The sequence below is a fragment of the Meleagris gallopavo genome, chromosome Z (genome assembly GCF_905368555.1).
Source record: "Meleagris gallopavo chromosome Z, MGAL_WU_HG_1.1, whole genome shotgun sequence".
NCBI lineage: Eukaryota > Metazoa > Chordata > Aves > Galliformes > Phasianidae > Meleagris > Meleagris gallopavo.
The window spans coordinates 24,893,144-24,907,384 of NC_139435.1; the positions used below are offsets into that span (position 1 = coordinate 24,893,144).

Below are 14,241 nucleotides of genomic sequence, written 5' to 3' on the forward strand. Positions count from 1 at the left end.
ACAGTGACCCTTTGCATCCAAATTCTGCTGTGATTCTGCTCCATGATTCACAATATCAAGCAGGGAAAGAAAGAAAGGGAGGGAGAGAAAAAAAAAAAAAAAAAACAAAGACTTGATGAGTGGTAGTTTTTTTAGCTAGATCAGCCTAAAAAGTAAAGATTTTCCACTAAAAAAAGTGAATCTGAAACAACTTTTTTTTGTGTGCTTTTTTATTATAATGCATATATTTTTTTAAGAACAGTTTCCTTTTTCTCTTACTCCTCTTCTTCTGGTTCATCAGTGTGAGGGAATAAATGGCATTTTCCCATATTTTTTCATTTTCATTTACACTTCCCTTAAGGAAGATTCTAAATGTGACAAAATGGCAATACAAACAAAGCAGTAAGAAAAACACCACATCAAGAAAAAAATAAAGATGTGGTGAAAAACAAGTAAAATAATTCACTGAAATGCACTCAGTGGTAGAAAAGGGAAGAAAGCCAGCAAACAATGAAAACATAAGACTTCTTCAATAAATTCATATTGAAATAGTTATAAAGCGTCATTTTCCATCAAGACACAAAAACAGCAATTAATAACATTTGAAAGATGCACTGCTGGCTGATTCATACAGGGTTCGATACCAAAGGCAAGTGATTCTGTAAAGGATATGCACTATCAGGACGTTGTTATGCATCGCATCCCAGACCTTCAGCCAAAACACTCTGTTTGAGTTAAACAGAGCTGAGCCAAACACAATCTGTTTTAAGCATTAAATAAATCCCTTTGTTCTTCTTCGCAGCTGAATCCTTTCCTATGTCCAAAACAATAAACCAAAAACAAATATTTCTCTCTGACAGAAATGACTAAGCCCTTTCTGGGCTATGAATCTCATTCACTTCCTGGAAGGAGACTAAAAACTCAAGAGATGGACTTGAAAAGCAGAGAGAGACATCAAAACTAGCTGACAAATTCCAGTTTTTCTAGGCTTCATTCTTTTATGTATTACTCTTCATTTTTTCCATTTTCCATTAGAGGTATGAGATTGTTTATAAGAAGGTGTTCAGCAACACCCCACTGCTGCAGAAGCATGTGTATGTGCTTAACATGGCAAGCATTTCAATGAATGATGTCAGGGCTGAGGTGGCAGCTCCCTTTCCACTTTCCTGGAACATCACATTTTTTCTTTGTCCTCCGCATTCCTCACATCATCATTTTCCCTCCATATAGTACCTTCATCAATCAAACATATGGACTCAATGATCATCTGTGTAAGTTCCTTCTAGCTGAAACTATTCTCATCTACTCCGACATCCTTTGATCTACCTGAGACAAAGCCAGCTGGAGAGGGCCCAGGAAATGGGTGACCTCAGCCAGTCATATCTTCTGCCTTTGGTCTGCCTGAACCAGACCAGCAGCCACCAAGCTGGCATCATCTCTAGAGAGGGAAAGAAGAGATGATGGAAGGTGAAGCTCCTAAACTGACTTTAGGATGCCTTTATCAGCTGTCCCATTACAGGAGGCTGCCATCACCAGCCCCACATGGTAAAGGCAGAGCATAATGCCATCACCTACACCTGCAGATGAAGCTTCAGTTTACCAATACTCACTATATTGTCATTCTGCATGTCACCATCTCCTCCATGTTATCAGTTCTTTCCCTGAAAAGCTCCTTCATGGTCAGGACCTCTCTGCAGACAGTACCACAGACCAGGAGACTAGGATATGTGGATGCCAGAAATCAACAGGTTCAAGCATGCTTACCAGCATCCTGCCTCGTGCCCACGTTCTTGAACAGCAGCAGGAGACTGGTGACACCTCTCTGCCTGCCAGTGCCTGTGCTAACTTCCCATCTATCTGCGCCACACCGTTTCTAATGGGAAAAAACTCCTGCAGGGACTGTTCCTCTAATGCTGAAAGCTGGCTGAGCAATATAAATATTTATATATATATTCCCTCACAAATCTCACCAACTCTGTAAATTTTTTTCAGCTGTTCCCAGTATTTTCCTTTTGTCATGGAGGAAAATAGACATTTTATGTCTCTTTCCTTATTTTTTTCCCCCACAGGAAAATAAAAGTTGAAATACACAATTGAAGAAAATACAGTCAATTGTCTTTAATTTTGACAAAAAATAGGACATGCATTAGCCATGCAGCGTAGCAGGACCATGTTAAAACCATGTTAAAAACATGTTTAGCAGTAAGCAGAAACAATAACAAGATTTACATAGAAAGAGGCTGGGGGAGGAAATTGAAAATGCCAAAAATGCAACAGAACACACAACAGTGTTCCTGAAAGGCAAAATGTGAAGCAGCAAGGTTGGATGCTTCAGGTCATTCTGTAAAATTTACTCCTAGAAAATAATTACAGCTCATTTATGAAATAAAATGAAAATTGTTCATAAAAAAAGGATTAAACAAGTATAGACACTGTTCCCTTTCCTGTAAGCCACAATTAATTTTCATAATTCAGAGTGTAATTTTATTGCTTCCACTAAGCCTGAAACCTAAATGAGCACACTTCCTCAAGAAAATAACTTAAATAGTGACAAAGCTGCCAGCGTGTTTGTGTTTAACTACCACCACAGTTAGGACACCCAGACAACTGAACTTGGCCTCACAGCAATGCCCTTAAAGCAAATCGAGAACCCTCAGCCACTGCAGGTTCTGTGCCCCTGCATACCCACACCCCCAAAAAAAGTCAGGGGATAAAAGCCTGAGTGTACCAAGGACACAAAATTTGCAGAGGAGATGCTGTGCCCTGGGGATGCCTGCTAGACTGTAGGGACTACTAGTTCAGAAAAATGGCGCTAAGCTGACCCTGCTGTGGGAGGCAAGGAGATACTCTCCAAAGTTCACTCTGGAGCATTTTTTCTCATCTCGATGGAACACTCTATCTTATTCTTTTTTCTTTCATAAATATTAAAAAAATTAGAAGATTCTCATTTTTTGACCTGCAACATGTTATTTGACTTAACTCTGACTAGCTTCATAAATGGAGTAATCCGATCTTCTGAAAGAAAATAGGCATTATGAAGGTGCCAATAGCAAATAAGTAGCTTCTCCCTCCTTCTCCTCCCTCCTCCCTCTCCCCTTTCCTCAAACCCACCAAGGAGTGCCCAAGCACACACTGCTATCAGTTCCTCAGTTTCTCTGGCAGCATGCTGTCTGTGGGCAGGTGGTAAGACTGTCAGACCCACTTCCACGAGCAGGTAGCTCCTGACACCACTGTCAAAAAGGCACTTATGACAAGTTTACCAGAAGGTTCGTGCTCTCTTGTTTCCTTTGTTGAACTTTAAATAATGTGGATAACAAGTCCTGACCTGTGCAATGGCACTGAATTCCTGAATTATTTGCGATGCTCCGTAGACAATCCAGTCTCTCTTACCCGGTCCTTTTTATGCCTTATTAGGGGAATACAATCACTTTTTCCAGATACCAAAACTCTTATGAATAAATCATTCTTCTATCTTTCCATACATCTCTAAATCCTCATAAAAATGAAAGAGGTCCAAAAACACCAGATGGTACAACAGTTTCCTCAAACAGTGTGTCATTCAGAAGTAATTTTTTGTAATAAAAATAGCCCAGTAGCTTTGAAAACTGAAAGAATCAACAGCAATTCAGTCTCATGGGCATGAGATCTGAGCCAGTAATGGACCGTACCGCCCAAAATCTATCAGAATATCGATTCTGAAAGGAATATCCAGACATCGTCAGGTGCCAAGACACTAGGGAACGTTCAGGGCAAGAAGTTGTAGGGGCACCTGCTACTTTTCCAGCATGCACAGGGCTTGCTCAGCCACATGCAACTCATGGCTTTGGGACAAAAACACTGGGACAGGGATGGTGAGGATGTGCAACGTGATTCAGTGCTTCTAAGGCTCAGGTTAAAGAGAATCTGGCTATGAAACAAAGGAAAAATATGCTTTCAGAAAATATAGGATTCAGGAGATGACAAAAGTTTATACAGACCAAAAAAGATGAACTCAATGACCAAACAGGAAAAAAAATTAATAATTACTTGATCTATGCAGAGATTTTTTAAGTAAAATGCTGAATAATCAATTACTGTAGGTGAGATGCCCTCCTACCAAGCTGTCTGTAAGCACACTGAGACAGCATCTTGTTTTATTTCTCTATGGGGCCATAATCAGATATTTGTGCTACCCAGGCCACTCTTTCAAGAAATGCGCTTCAAGAACCCTGCAGAAACATGGCCCAAAAGGCCAAGAGTTAAGACTTATTTTCCCTGGGTCTGGAAGACTCTCCACCAGCTACCAGCATTACCACAGAGACAGCAAACTCATCCCAAAGGCCAGGATCCATTTTGTCCTGGTTCAGCCTCAGTCTTTTCTGTGGTACCAACATAATCCTACCACAGTACATTTACTGTGCTGCACAAATCCTGACCAAAGATCCCTGCTTCATTTATCAGCAATGAGTGAGGTATGAATGTCAACGTGACCCCTCAGTAAAACACACACTCCCCCAGGAGAGGCTGGAACGACCACTGAGTCAGCATGCTTTTAACAACTAGCATAACTAAAGACTCAAAAATCATGCATTTGTGTATCAGTTGCCCCAGCAGAGCTCTGCCTAGTACTGGCTGTACACCAGGCCTACAATACATTCCATAGAAAGTTCCCAGGTAGGCAGCTAGCTTTGCCTGAACATCTCTGATTAGCTGTGGTATCCTGATGATACTTCTTGGCCTGACTTCAGGTCGGTTTGATGAAAAGCTTAGCAAAGTATGTGAAAAACTACATCTGATTTCTTCAGGCTTTCGCTCAAGGTCTTCACTGCTCCAACAATGTGAACAAATATTTACTACACACCAAAATGAAACAAGTCAATGTCTAGCCAATACTTGAGTGAGGCTCTGTATTTGTTTTTATATCTCTTGAAAGAGCTGTTTACAGCAGACAGACCAAAACCCACCCTTCTCCTGAGGAAGGTAGTAGCAGATTTCAAGCTACCTATCATTAAGAATTAGGAAGATTTAAGACAGGAAAAAATGCCTCACCCAAAGAAATGGGCTAAGCATTGTGTTTTTTAGTTCCCAAAAGCTTGCATCAATCTCTCTTTTAGTTTGGCTCATATGGAAACTGCCTGTCCTCCAACTTCCAGCAGTTTAAAGTACTAAAAGGAAAACAGCCAAAAGTACCAAATTTTCAATGAAAAACATGTGTAGCCATCAAGTTTAACACTGTTTCCAACCTCAGCTATAAATCAGCTCAGTCTGCAAAAAAAAAAAATACTCTTCAGCAAAACTTAACTGCAGCCTTAAGTCTGCAATGAAACATAAAACTGGGCAGATTTCACCTGATTTTGTTACAGTACAATAGCATACTCTAATGTAAGTTTCCTTCCACTTCCTATAAAAAAAAAAAAAAAGCCACAAAATTTGTTAAATGATACTCTGCCTCAGAATGATCAGAGTTGTAAAATAAAGGGTAGATCCTGACAGTACTGTGATAAACAGTACATTTACTTTACAAATCCAAAGACCTACAGCAACACATAATTGTTTTAGGGATGTATACTTTGCCTACTTTTTGTTTGCACAATTAAAACATATCACTTGATAGGAATAATGGTGGAGAAACTCCACTGCTACAATTCTTGTTTATGTTTTTAAAACTGACAGAATTTAAATCTTGTAAAGGGGATGTCTATTCATAAAAAGAACTTCTTCCACAGTGAGTCAAGGTACAAAAATCTTCTAAAGAAACTGAGTTACAATACCTAGTATTATCCTTCTCAAACTTCTGGGCACAAACCAAATCTCTGACTACTATTCTCATACTTAATATTTTATCATCATAACCACAAAATAAAGCAGAAGGGCTGGGAACCTCTGCAGCAAGCCATCACTAGAAGCCTTCCAACTCAACAATAAATAAAATATTACCTCCTTCATAGCAGCTTCCGAGGATGCTCCACGTTGATGGCAATTCTTCATGAGCAATGGCCATCGTCAAATCGGTATCCAGGGACTGCAGATCTTTTACTGTTAGTCCAAATTTATCCAGTAACACCTTGTGACTCGTGGCACTGACACGTTCTGTGTGACTGACCAGAAAACGAGACAACTTGCAAGACAAGTTCTCCCTGTAAGTGACAGGACAGCTGCCGAGGGCCACAGGTGAGGATCCCCTTGCATACATTAATACAGAGACAGAGACTGCTTCCTGGCATCCATGGCCTGAAATCACAACATAAAGTATTGTTCAGGAAATACATTAGTTTTTCCTCCTTTTCAGTCCTCTACAACAGAGGATCAATAACAATTTCATTCTTCCTTTCATCAACTTGTTTTAGGGCATCCACCAAACATTTTTTTGTGATCAGCTTGGATCTGAACAGCCAGGTTCCCTGGTTTTACTGACAGTTCATTGTAAAGGCAGTTTTTCTAGATGAAGGTTCTTCATCACAACAGAATATGAGGTGACGTGACCAGAGGGAAATGCCACAAACAAAAACAGGAAAATTTCTGGTTAAGAATTATGAGAAACAAAATATCAATAAAATATATCACTGTAGCCCACAATACAAACTCTAAGGAATTATCTATTTATTAACACCCATTTTGTACTCACTCAGCATTTCCACGTGGACCAAAATACAGATGCTCTTAACAATAATGCATAGCTTGTACCGCAAACAGGCTTGATTAAACGCTGTACCAACTGTCTAACTTACAACCATGATCCTCAAAGCCCAAGGGAATCTCCCACTCAAAAATCTTACGTACCTCACACATCTTTCCTCCTTCTCTGCCATCTCATCAGGGACAAATATCACACATCTACAAGCAGTGCACACTGTACACACAGCTCCCACTGGAGAGTTAACCATGAGGTACTACGTGTGTAAACTTAGACATCACAAAACAGGCCCCCAGAACTCTAAGTACTTAGGCAATCCATTAGCTGCTGAAGCCAGCACATGCTTACCACATCTGCAGCTGTTTCTGAAGTGCTGTGCATTCTCTTATGTTTAATTTGGCCATTATAAAACACCAACTATACTAGAGATATACTTTAACCTCTTCATTTTCATCTGCTGATGGCTTCTGTTGAGATCAGGCAGAGGATTAAACATTGTCTGTTGCCGCCTGTTTTTATTTCTACCTGAGAAATAATCATGTGGCAGTGCCATTACAGGCCTTTCAAAAAAATGGCTTTGCTACCCCGTGAGCAGCTAGCACTGCATTTTCCATCAGATAACATTTACTATTTACCAACTCAAGCAGCCACCACATATCTGTGGCAAACATTTCCTTTTTGTATTAGTTACTAGCTAGCGTGCCAGTTACTTTCACACTCTGCATCTTCCTTAGAAAACAAGGACAAACAACAAGCAGAACCTACTACGTAAGTACGCCACGTTTATAGCCACCAAGCCCCACAAACAAGACACAAAGCAAGTAGTAAAGACAATAGCCAGGGTTTACCACACCAGCAATGGGGACAATGCCAAGGCAGATCTGGCTGTGAGGGAACCTGCATCACCATCTCGCAGCAAGGCTCCCCTGGGCAATTTTCCCCATGGCTCCACAGAGCTTCAAGAACCCTGGGCAGTTGCCAGGTGAGCCTGGCTAACTGCTGCCTCGGGAGAAAGTGCAGACTTCTGCAGTGATGGCAAATGGCTAGAGGCAAACCATAAGCTGGATTTGTTGAATAGAATTAAATAAGTCAGACTAAAAAACTACACCATGCCTGAAAATGCACTTTCATGCACGCCCAACTGTCTTTGCTCCCATCTTTGCCTGACACCGTGTCAGTGCAGACAACTAAGAATGGCAGCACCACCTATGGCCAGTCAAACACAGCCTGCATCCAGTGGGCCATCACTCAATTCCTACATTCACTATAAAGCCATAAAACACAGTTACTCAAAATATCTAGTTGTACCCAGCTTTGGAAGGGGGCTGGGGTATTGCTAATATATGAAACACAAATAGCACTCACCTGGAACAAGGGACTGAAGAGTATTGTCACCAATACGCTCAGCAAACATTATGTGCCTCTTCGTGGATCCATCATAAACAAAGTAGAACTCGGCATCTTCTGGGAGGTAAATGCCTTTGTCAAATTTTGCACTTATAGTCACCTGTCCCTGAAAAATGAATAAGCTTTCATAAACATCCAGGAACTTTCCCATCTCCAACAAATCCATGAACATATTCTTCTGTTCCAATCTTATCACAACCTTTTCAGCAGTACTACAAAGAACCTCCAGTTTTTTACTTCCACTTTGAAAATAACAGTTTTTTTATGCCTGTACAAGCAAAGGTGATGTAAAAATTTGCCTTTAAACAATTTGTCTTTTACTTAATTCCTTTCATCTTGATCTATGCAAATATATGTGAATCTTAATTAAAAATACCTCAGAGCAAGCAAGTCAATGGATCTGAGTATTTTGCTATTTACAAAAGCACCTTTTGTGTTAAAAAAAAGAATTTAAATCAGAAGTGCTTGAAATACTTTAGGCTTCAATTACAAAACAACAGTTCTGATGTAATTCTACCAATGGTAGTTCCCAGATATCTGCCCAAGTGTGTTGTTTTTCAATATTTTGTTTTCTTTATAGTAAATAGAGCAACCAGACAAGAAAAACCTGTCATACAATGGCTTTAAAAAAAAAAAAAAAAAAAAAAAAAAAAGCAGGAAAAGGATTTGAGAAGCACCAAACAATAAGAAGTGTCTGACATGTCTACAGGAGGAAATTCAGATGAAGCTGAATTTCCTCAAGGCAGAAGACAGCTTGCTCCAACACTGCTCCTGACTGCCACAGTTGCTCTGTAACTGTCTGAACTGGAGCTTTCCAGAAAATGTAATGCAGAAGAATATTTCACCCTTTTATTCTCCCAAATGATGCCTATGCCACTCCTACTCTATGCAGTTACCACAGTCGCTTGCAAAGAGCAACGTGCCAGAAGCCAGCATCAAAGCACACTGTGGCACCATAGAAATTTCCATGGCTGAAAGGCACAGTTACAGCCGACTGCTCTGACAGGCACCAGGCTCCTTCCCGTGTTCATTATACAACAAATGAGTCTCTTTGTTCAAGCATGCTGAATAACTTCTCACGGCTTTGGAAAAAGAAGCATTCAGCTGTTTCATCATCCCCATAGCCACCAGCATCCTGCAGCAATGCACAGTACTTCCCATGCTCACCTCTCTGCAGGGAGAACGTGGTGTCCCCTGAAACACCTCATCTTCAACCACGTTTCCTAAGGATTCTCCCTTGTCACTCCAAACAACACCAATCCTGATTTTTTATTCCTTTCCATGACAAATGAGCATATGAGGCTGAAGTGGCAGAAATGACTTTCAGTCACACAAAATCTTTCTTAAATAGGACTGTTCTTGCAAGGTTCGGTGCATACCACTTTCAGAGCTGAATGCTGAGAGCAAACATGCCTATCATCCCAGAATCTGACATGCATCTCTTTTCAGCCTGAAGTGCTACTATAACTGCCAAGCATTTTCTCCTAACTCTTTCTGGTTTTTAACCTGTTATACATAGAATTGCTTCTCTTACTTCTACTAATATTTGTAATATACCATCCTTTTTAAAAATTATTATAATTTCATCTTTTTATGTTAGGTGCAATCAACCTTTTTTATCAGTTGAATAATGCCATGGATAGCTACTATAGGAATACAGAAACAGAGTAAATCCCAGACAGAGCTCGGGTTGGGTTGCACCAAGGATTATTCCAGTATGAGCTCTGCTGTGAGCAGCCTGGTGCATAGGAGCACACTGCTTTCTTCCATATGGACCATCATTTACAGACCACCTCTGTACCCACTTGCAGAACTACAAAGCCAGCCAGTCAGCTGTCACACTGCACCAACTGCAAGAAATAAGGGAAATATTCTGTGGCACCATTTCTCATTTTATGAGTCTAATCTTTAAATTAAAAAAAAAAAAAATCAAGCTCAAATTGTAGCTGTTGTCTTACACTGATCCTTAAAATAAAAAATGTCAATTTAGACTCAATAAAGAGAGAGGAATGCTTAAGAAACACTAATCACACTGCTTACTGTTTACAGTTTCACAACTCCTTATCTTACGAAGTGTGGAGGGAAAAAATATAGGGAATAAGGCAGAAAACTCATGAGGACACAAAAATGTTTTTTTCGTAATCCATACCTTACAACTCCCCAGAATAAGAAATTACTAGAAATTAAAGAAAAGATCTTAGGGAAGAAAGGCAAAAATGAATTTTTCAAATGAAATGGAAAATCCCATGTGATTCAAAAAGAGGATTAAACCATCTACTACCAGACAGATCTCAAAGATAAAATAAAGTTACTTTCATAGTGGAATACTAAGCAACATAACTCTTGATGCTGGATCAGTTATTTCTCAAAATACAAGTTTCTGTCATCTTCACCAGCACTTCCAATTTGCCATCACATCCATCCCACCTTTAGACACCCTCATACCAAAATGGCTAATTTCATAGCCTTTGTTTTTACTGTCCCTTCTAAAACATTACTGTTTCACTTTAGATTTGTTGGTTCAGGCCACTCTGTTTTTTAGTTTAGTTTCAAAATCTCTTTTTTATTCTCACCTTGCTATGTTTACATCTTCCCTTCTTACCCTTTCGTAGCCTCCCACTGCTGTGCAAAGCACTCATCCCACCCTGCTATTTCCTATGCCAGCCCTCCTCATCCTCCCCTCTGAACTGCAGCCTTCAAAAGGAAGTTAATGTCACATTTAAACCTTAATACTTAAGCACCTCTTCCTTTACTTCAGTCTTCCTTTAATTTAGAATTATGTCTACTTAATGGTGGTTTTGAGTGTAAAGCATTAGTTCGGTTAATAGCATCAGTGATCTATAGGCTGCAGTGGAAACGGAACCCATAGAATTGAGTGCAACAAGAACAAGTTCATACTATGTTTGATCAACTCCTTTCCTATCTTCGAAAAATCTTTTAAATATTTTAGTGCGATTATTTTATTGTTAATATAATGATCCCAGATGTTGTATGTATAGCAGACAGTCGATATCCTTGCATATTCACACATACAATGAAGAAAAAAAAAGGACTGCGATGCAGCTAGACAGTATTACATGTGCCTGACAGAGATGACTCCACCCACAGTCCATATGCAATGCTGGCACAACTGTGTCTATTTTGCAGATCAGTCTGACTTTCCTCCTCCACTTTCCCCCAGATTTTGCTGGCAGAAGTTCAGTAGTTACACACATGATAACAAGAGTAGCATCAAACTTTAATGTCACTGAATTTTGAAGATGTTTTTATTGCTACTATAAGAGGTGTATGAGTGTGTGCCTAAGCAGTGAGAGAGCACTGTAACTAGCATGCTGTTTGTTTCACCTGCGTGAAGCCAATTTTGTTACCAGAACTGTTCTTTCCTCCAAAGATCATCATCAGCCAACTCCTGAAAATCCCTATGTAAAAACACCTGGGGAGAGAGATGAAACTCCTTCATACTGCCACAGGAAAGCGCAGAAGGATTCATCCAACTCCAGACAGAATGACACACAGCCTCTTCAGAGAAAGGAGATGAGAAGATAATCTGTCCACTTATTTAGCTCTTTGTGCCCAGTTTTTCTAAGTTTGACCATTTGTTTAAGTGTATTTAAACGCAGACATACAAGGGCAAGTCAGTGCCTTACTGAGAACTGTTAGTATCACCAGAATCAGATAAATCTTTTTTTCCACAATTTCAATCAACTCAAGGAACAAAACTGTGCTAAAAAAAATCCCCCGAGGATGACAAGTACCGGCACTGGTCACTTCTCGGGAAGCTACTGGTTAGCAGACAACTTTTTCAGGAGAAAAAAAAAAAAGAACGCTTAGATAGGGTATCGTAAGCCAAATAAAAAAAAACCTGAAAGGATTACCAATATAAATACATTGTAAGTAAAACAGAATTCCAGAGCCACAACTACTTGGTGTTTTTGCCTTTTTTTTTTTTCTTTGTTTCTTTTGTTTTGTTTTGTTTTGTTTTAGTAGATGTTAAAGCACTAGAAAGATACAAAGAGCTTCAAAGAGATGCACCAACTTGATTTTTTTATACTTCGCAGCACATACAGCATAAGCTCAAGTAAGCAAAAACCCAGAACCCTCACACTACCCTTTAATATCTTTCCTAAGTAAGCAACAGCACAGCACAACACCAGTAGCTCCACAAGAAACTCCAGAATTCTTGGAAAATATTCATTCAGTTGCATTACTACTGAATTCTGTAAAAGCACTTGCGCCCGTGCTTCCCACCCTATATTGTAACGTATGATCAAAGAGCAGCCATTTTTAGTGTGCAGACCAACTGGAAGGCCAGCTATATACTGGCCAGCACTAAAAAAGGGATGGCCAGCAGGGGAAAGAATATGATTGTCCCCCTCTACTCGGCTCCTGTGAGGCCCCATCTGGAGTACTCCTTCCAGGCCTGGGGTCTAATAAGAAGTCAACCTCTTGGAGTGGGTCCAGGGGAGGGCCACTAAGATGATCAGAGGGCTGGAGCCCCTCTCCTATGAAGAAAGGTTGAGGGAAATGGGCTTGTTTAGCTTGGAGAAGAGAAGGCTCCAAGAGGGGGAGACCCTCACTGTGGCCTTCCAGTACTTGAAGGGAGCGTATAAAGAGGAGGGGGAATGGCTGTTTATGAGGGTGGGCAGTGGTAGGACAAGGGGGAATAGTCTTAAACTGAGACAGGGGAGATTGAGGTTAGATATTAAAAGGAAGATTTTCACATGGAGGGTGGTGACGCACTGGAACAGGTTGCCCAAGGAGGTTGTGGATGCCCCATCCCTGGAGGCATTCAAAGCCAGCCTGGTCTGGTGGTTGGTGACCCTGCACATAGCTGGGGGGTTGAAACTAGATGATCATTGTGGTCCTTTTCAACCCAGGCCATTCTATGATTCTATGATTGTATGAATATCTCAAGTTGGAAGGACCCACAAGGATTATCAAGTCCAACCCCTCGCTCCACAGAGGACCACCCAAATGCAGACAGTCCTCCATCTGCAGCAGCTCGGGGCCGTGCCCACTGCTCTGGGAAGCCCTTCCATACACACCTCTTTCTTGTGCAGACCCTTTCCCTAACCCCCAGCTGCCCCTCCCCTGGCACAGCTCCATGCCGTTCCCTCGGGCCCTGTCGCTGTCACCAGGCAGCACAGCTCAGCGCTGCCCTCCGCTCCCTGTGAGGAGCTGCAGCCGCCATGAGTGCTGCCCTCAACCTGCCCTGCTCTGGGCTGAGCACACCCAGGAACCTCAGCTGCTCCTCAAACACTGTGCCCTCAGATCCTTCTCCACCTCTGTAGCCCTCCTTTGGACACTCAAATAGCAGTTTATGTAGTGGCACCCAAGCCTACACCCAGCGCTGGAGGTGAGGCCGCACAGCGCAGAGCAGAGCGGGACAGCCGCTTCCCTTGCCTGGCAGTGCTGGGCCTGACGCACCCCCGGGTATGGTTGACCCTTCTGACTGCCAGGGCGCACTGCCGGCTCAGATTCCATTTGCCATCAACCCAGATCCCTTTTTGCCAGGCTGCGCTCCAGCCCCTCACCACCAATGTCTGCACACAGAGCCAGGGGCACCCCATCCCAGGTGCAGAACCCAGCGCTCGCTCTTCTTTGTGCAGATGGGGACCACCCTCATTTTGTCCAGATCTCAGTGCAAGGCCTCTCTATCCTCAAGGAGGTCAACACTCCTCCCAGCTTAGCATCATCCACAAATTGACTGATACTATTTCCAGATCTTTATTGGAATCAACAGTAAAAGCAGTAAGGAGAAATGGCCTTACAATGGAGCCCCGCAGAATCCCACTGGTGACAAACGGCAACTGTCTGGACAAAGAAACCAGTCACCCAATACAGCCATGTTTTGGTTCTCAAGGGACATTCTTAGGGACACACTGCCATGGCTTTACGATGTCATGAGCAATCTCCCTGCCAACAGCTATCAAAACGGGAACCCTGACAACAGAACACTAGCTGTGATGCAAGGCAGCCAGCCAATAAAGGCAGGCAGGTAGGGGTCACAACTCCAGACAGCCAGCCAAGGCAGGCAGGCAGGGGACACGACTCCAGCCAGCCGGCCAAGGCAGGCAGGCAGGAGCAAAGACTCCAGCCTTCCAGCCAAGGCAGGCAGGCAGGAGCCGGGACTCCAGCCAGCCAGCCAAGGCAGGCAGTCAGGGGCCAGGACTTCAGCCAGCCAGCCAAGGCAGGCAGGCAGGGGACATGACTCCAGCCAGCCAGCCATGGCAGGCAGGCAG

The 14,241-nt window shown here is 42.0% G+C and overlaps 1 protein-coding gene across 9 annotated transcripts in view; it reads right to left on the minus strand.

Moving 5' to 3' along the window:
- ARHGEF28 (Rho guanine nucleotide exchange factor 28) overlaps positions 1 to 14,241 on the minus strand; it is a 137,959-nt gene that overhangs the window by 90,987 nt on the left and 32,731 nt on the right. For all 9 annotated transcript variants that reach the window (XR_014880340.1, XM_085212830.1, XM_085212831.1 and 6 more), the window contains exons 3-4: positions 7,958 to 8,105; positions 5,896 to 6,189 (exon numbers count right to left, since the gene is read on the minus strand). Coding sequence is in view for 8 of the 9 variants with exons in the window: in XM_085212830.1 (XP_085068956.1) it covers positions 5,896 to 6,189; positions 7,958 to 8,105 (442 nt within the window). In the remaining variant the exon portion in view is untranslated. The remainder of the gene's footprint in view (positions 1 to 5,895; positions 6,190 to 7,957; positions 8,106 to 14,241) is intronic.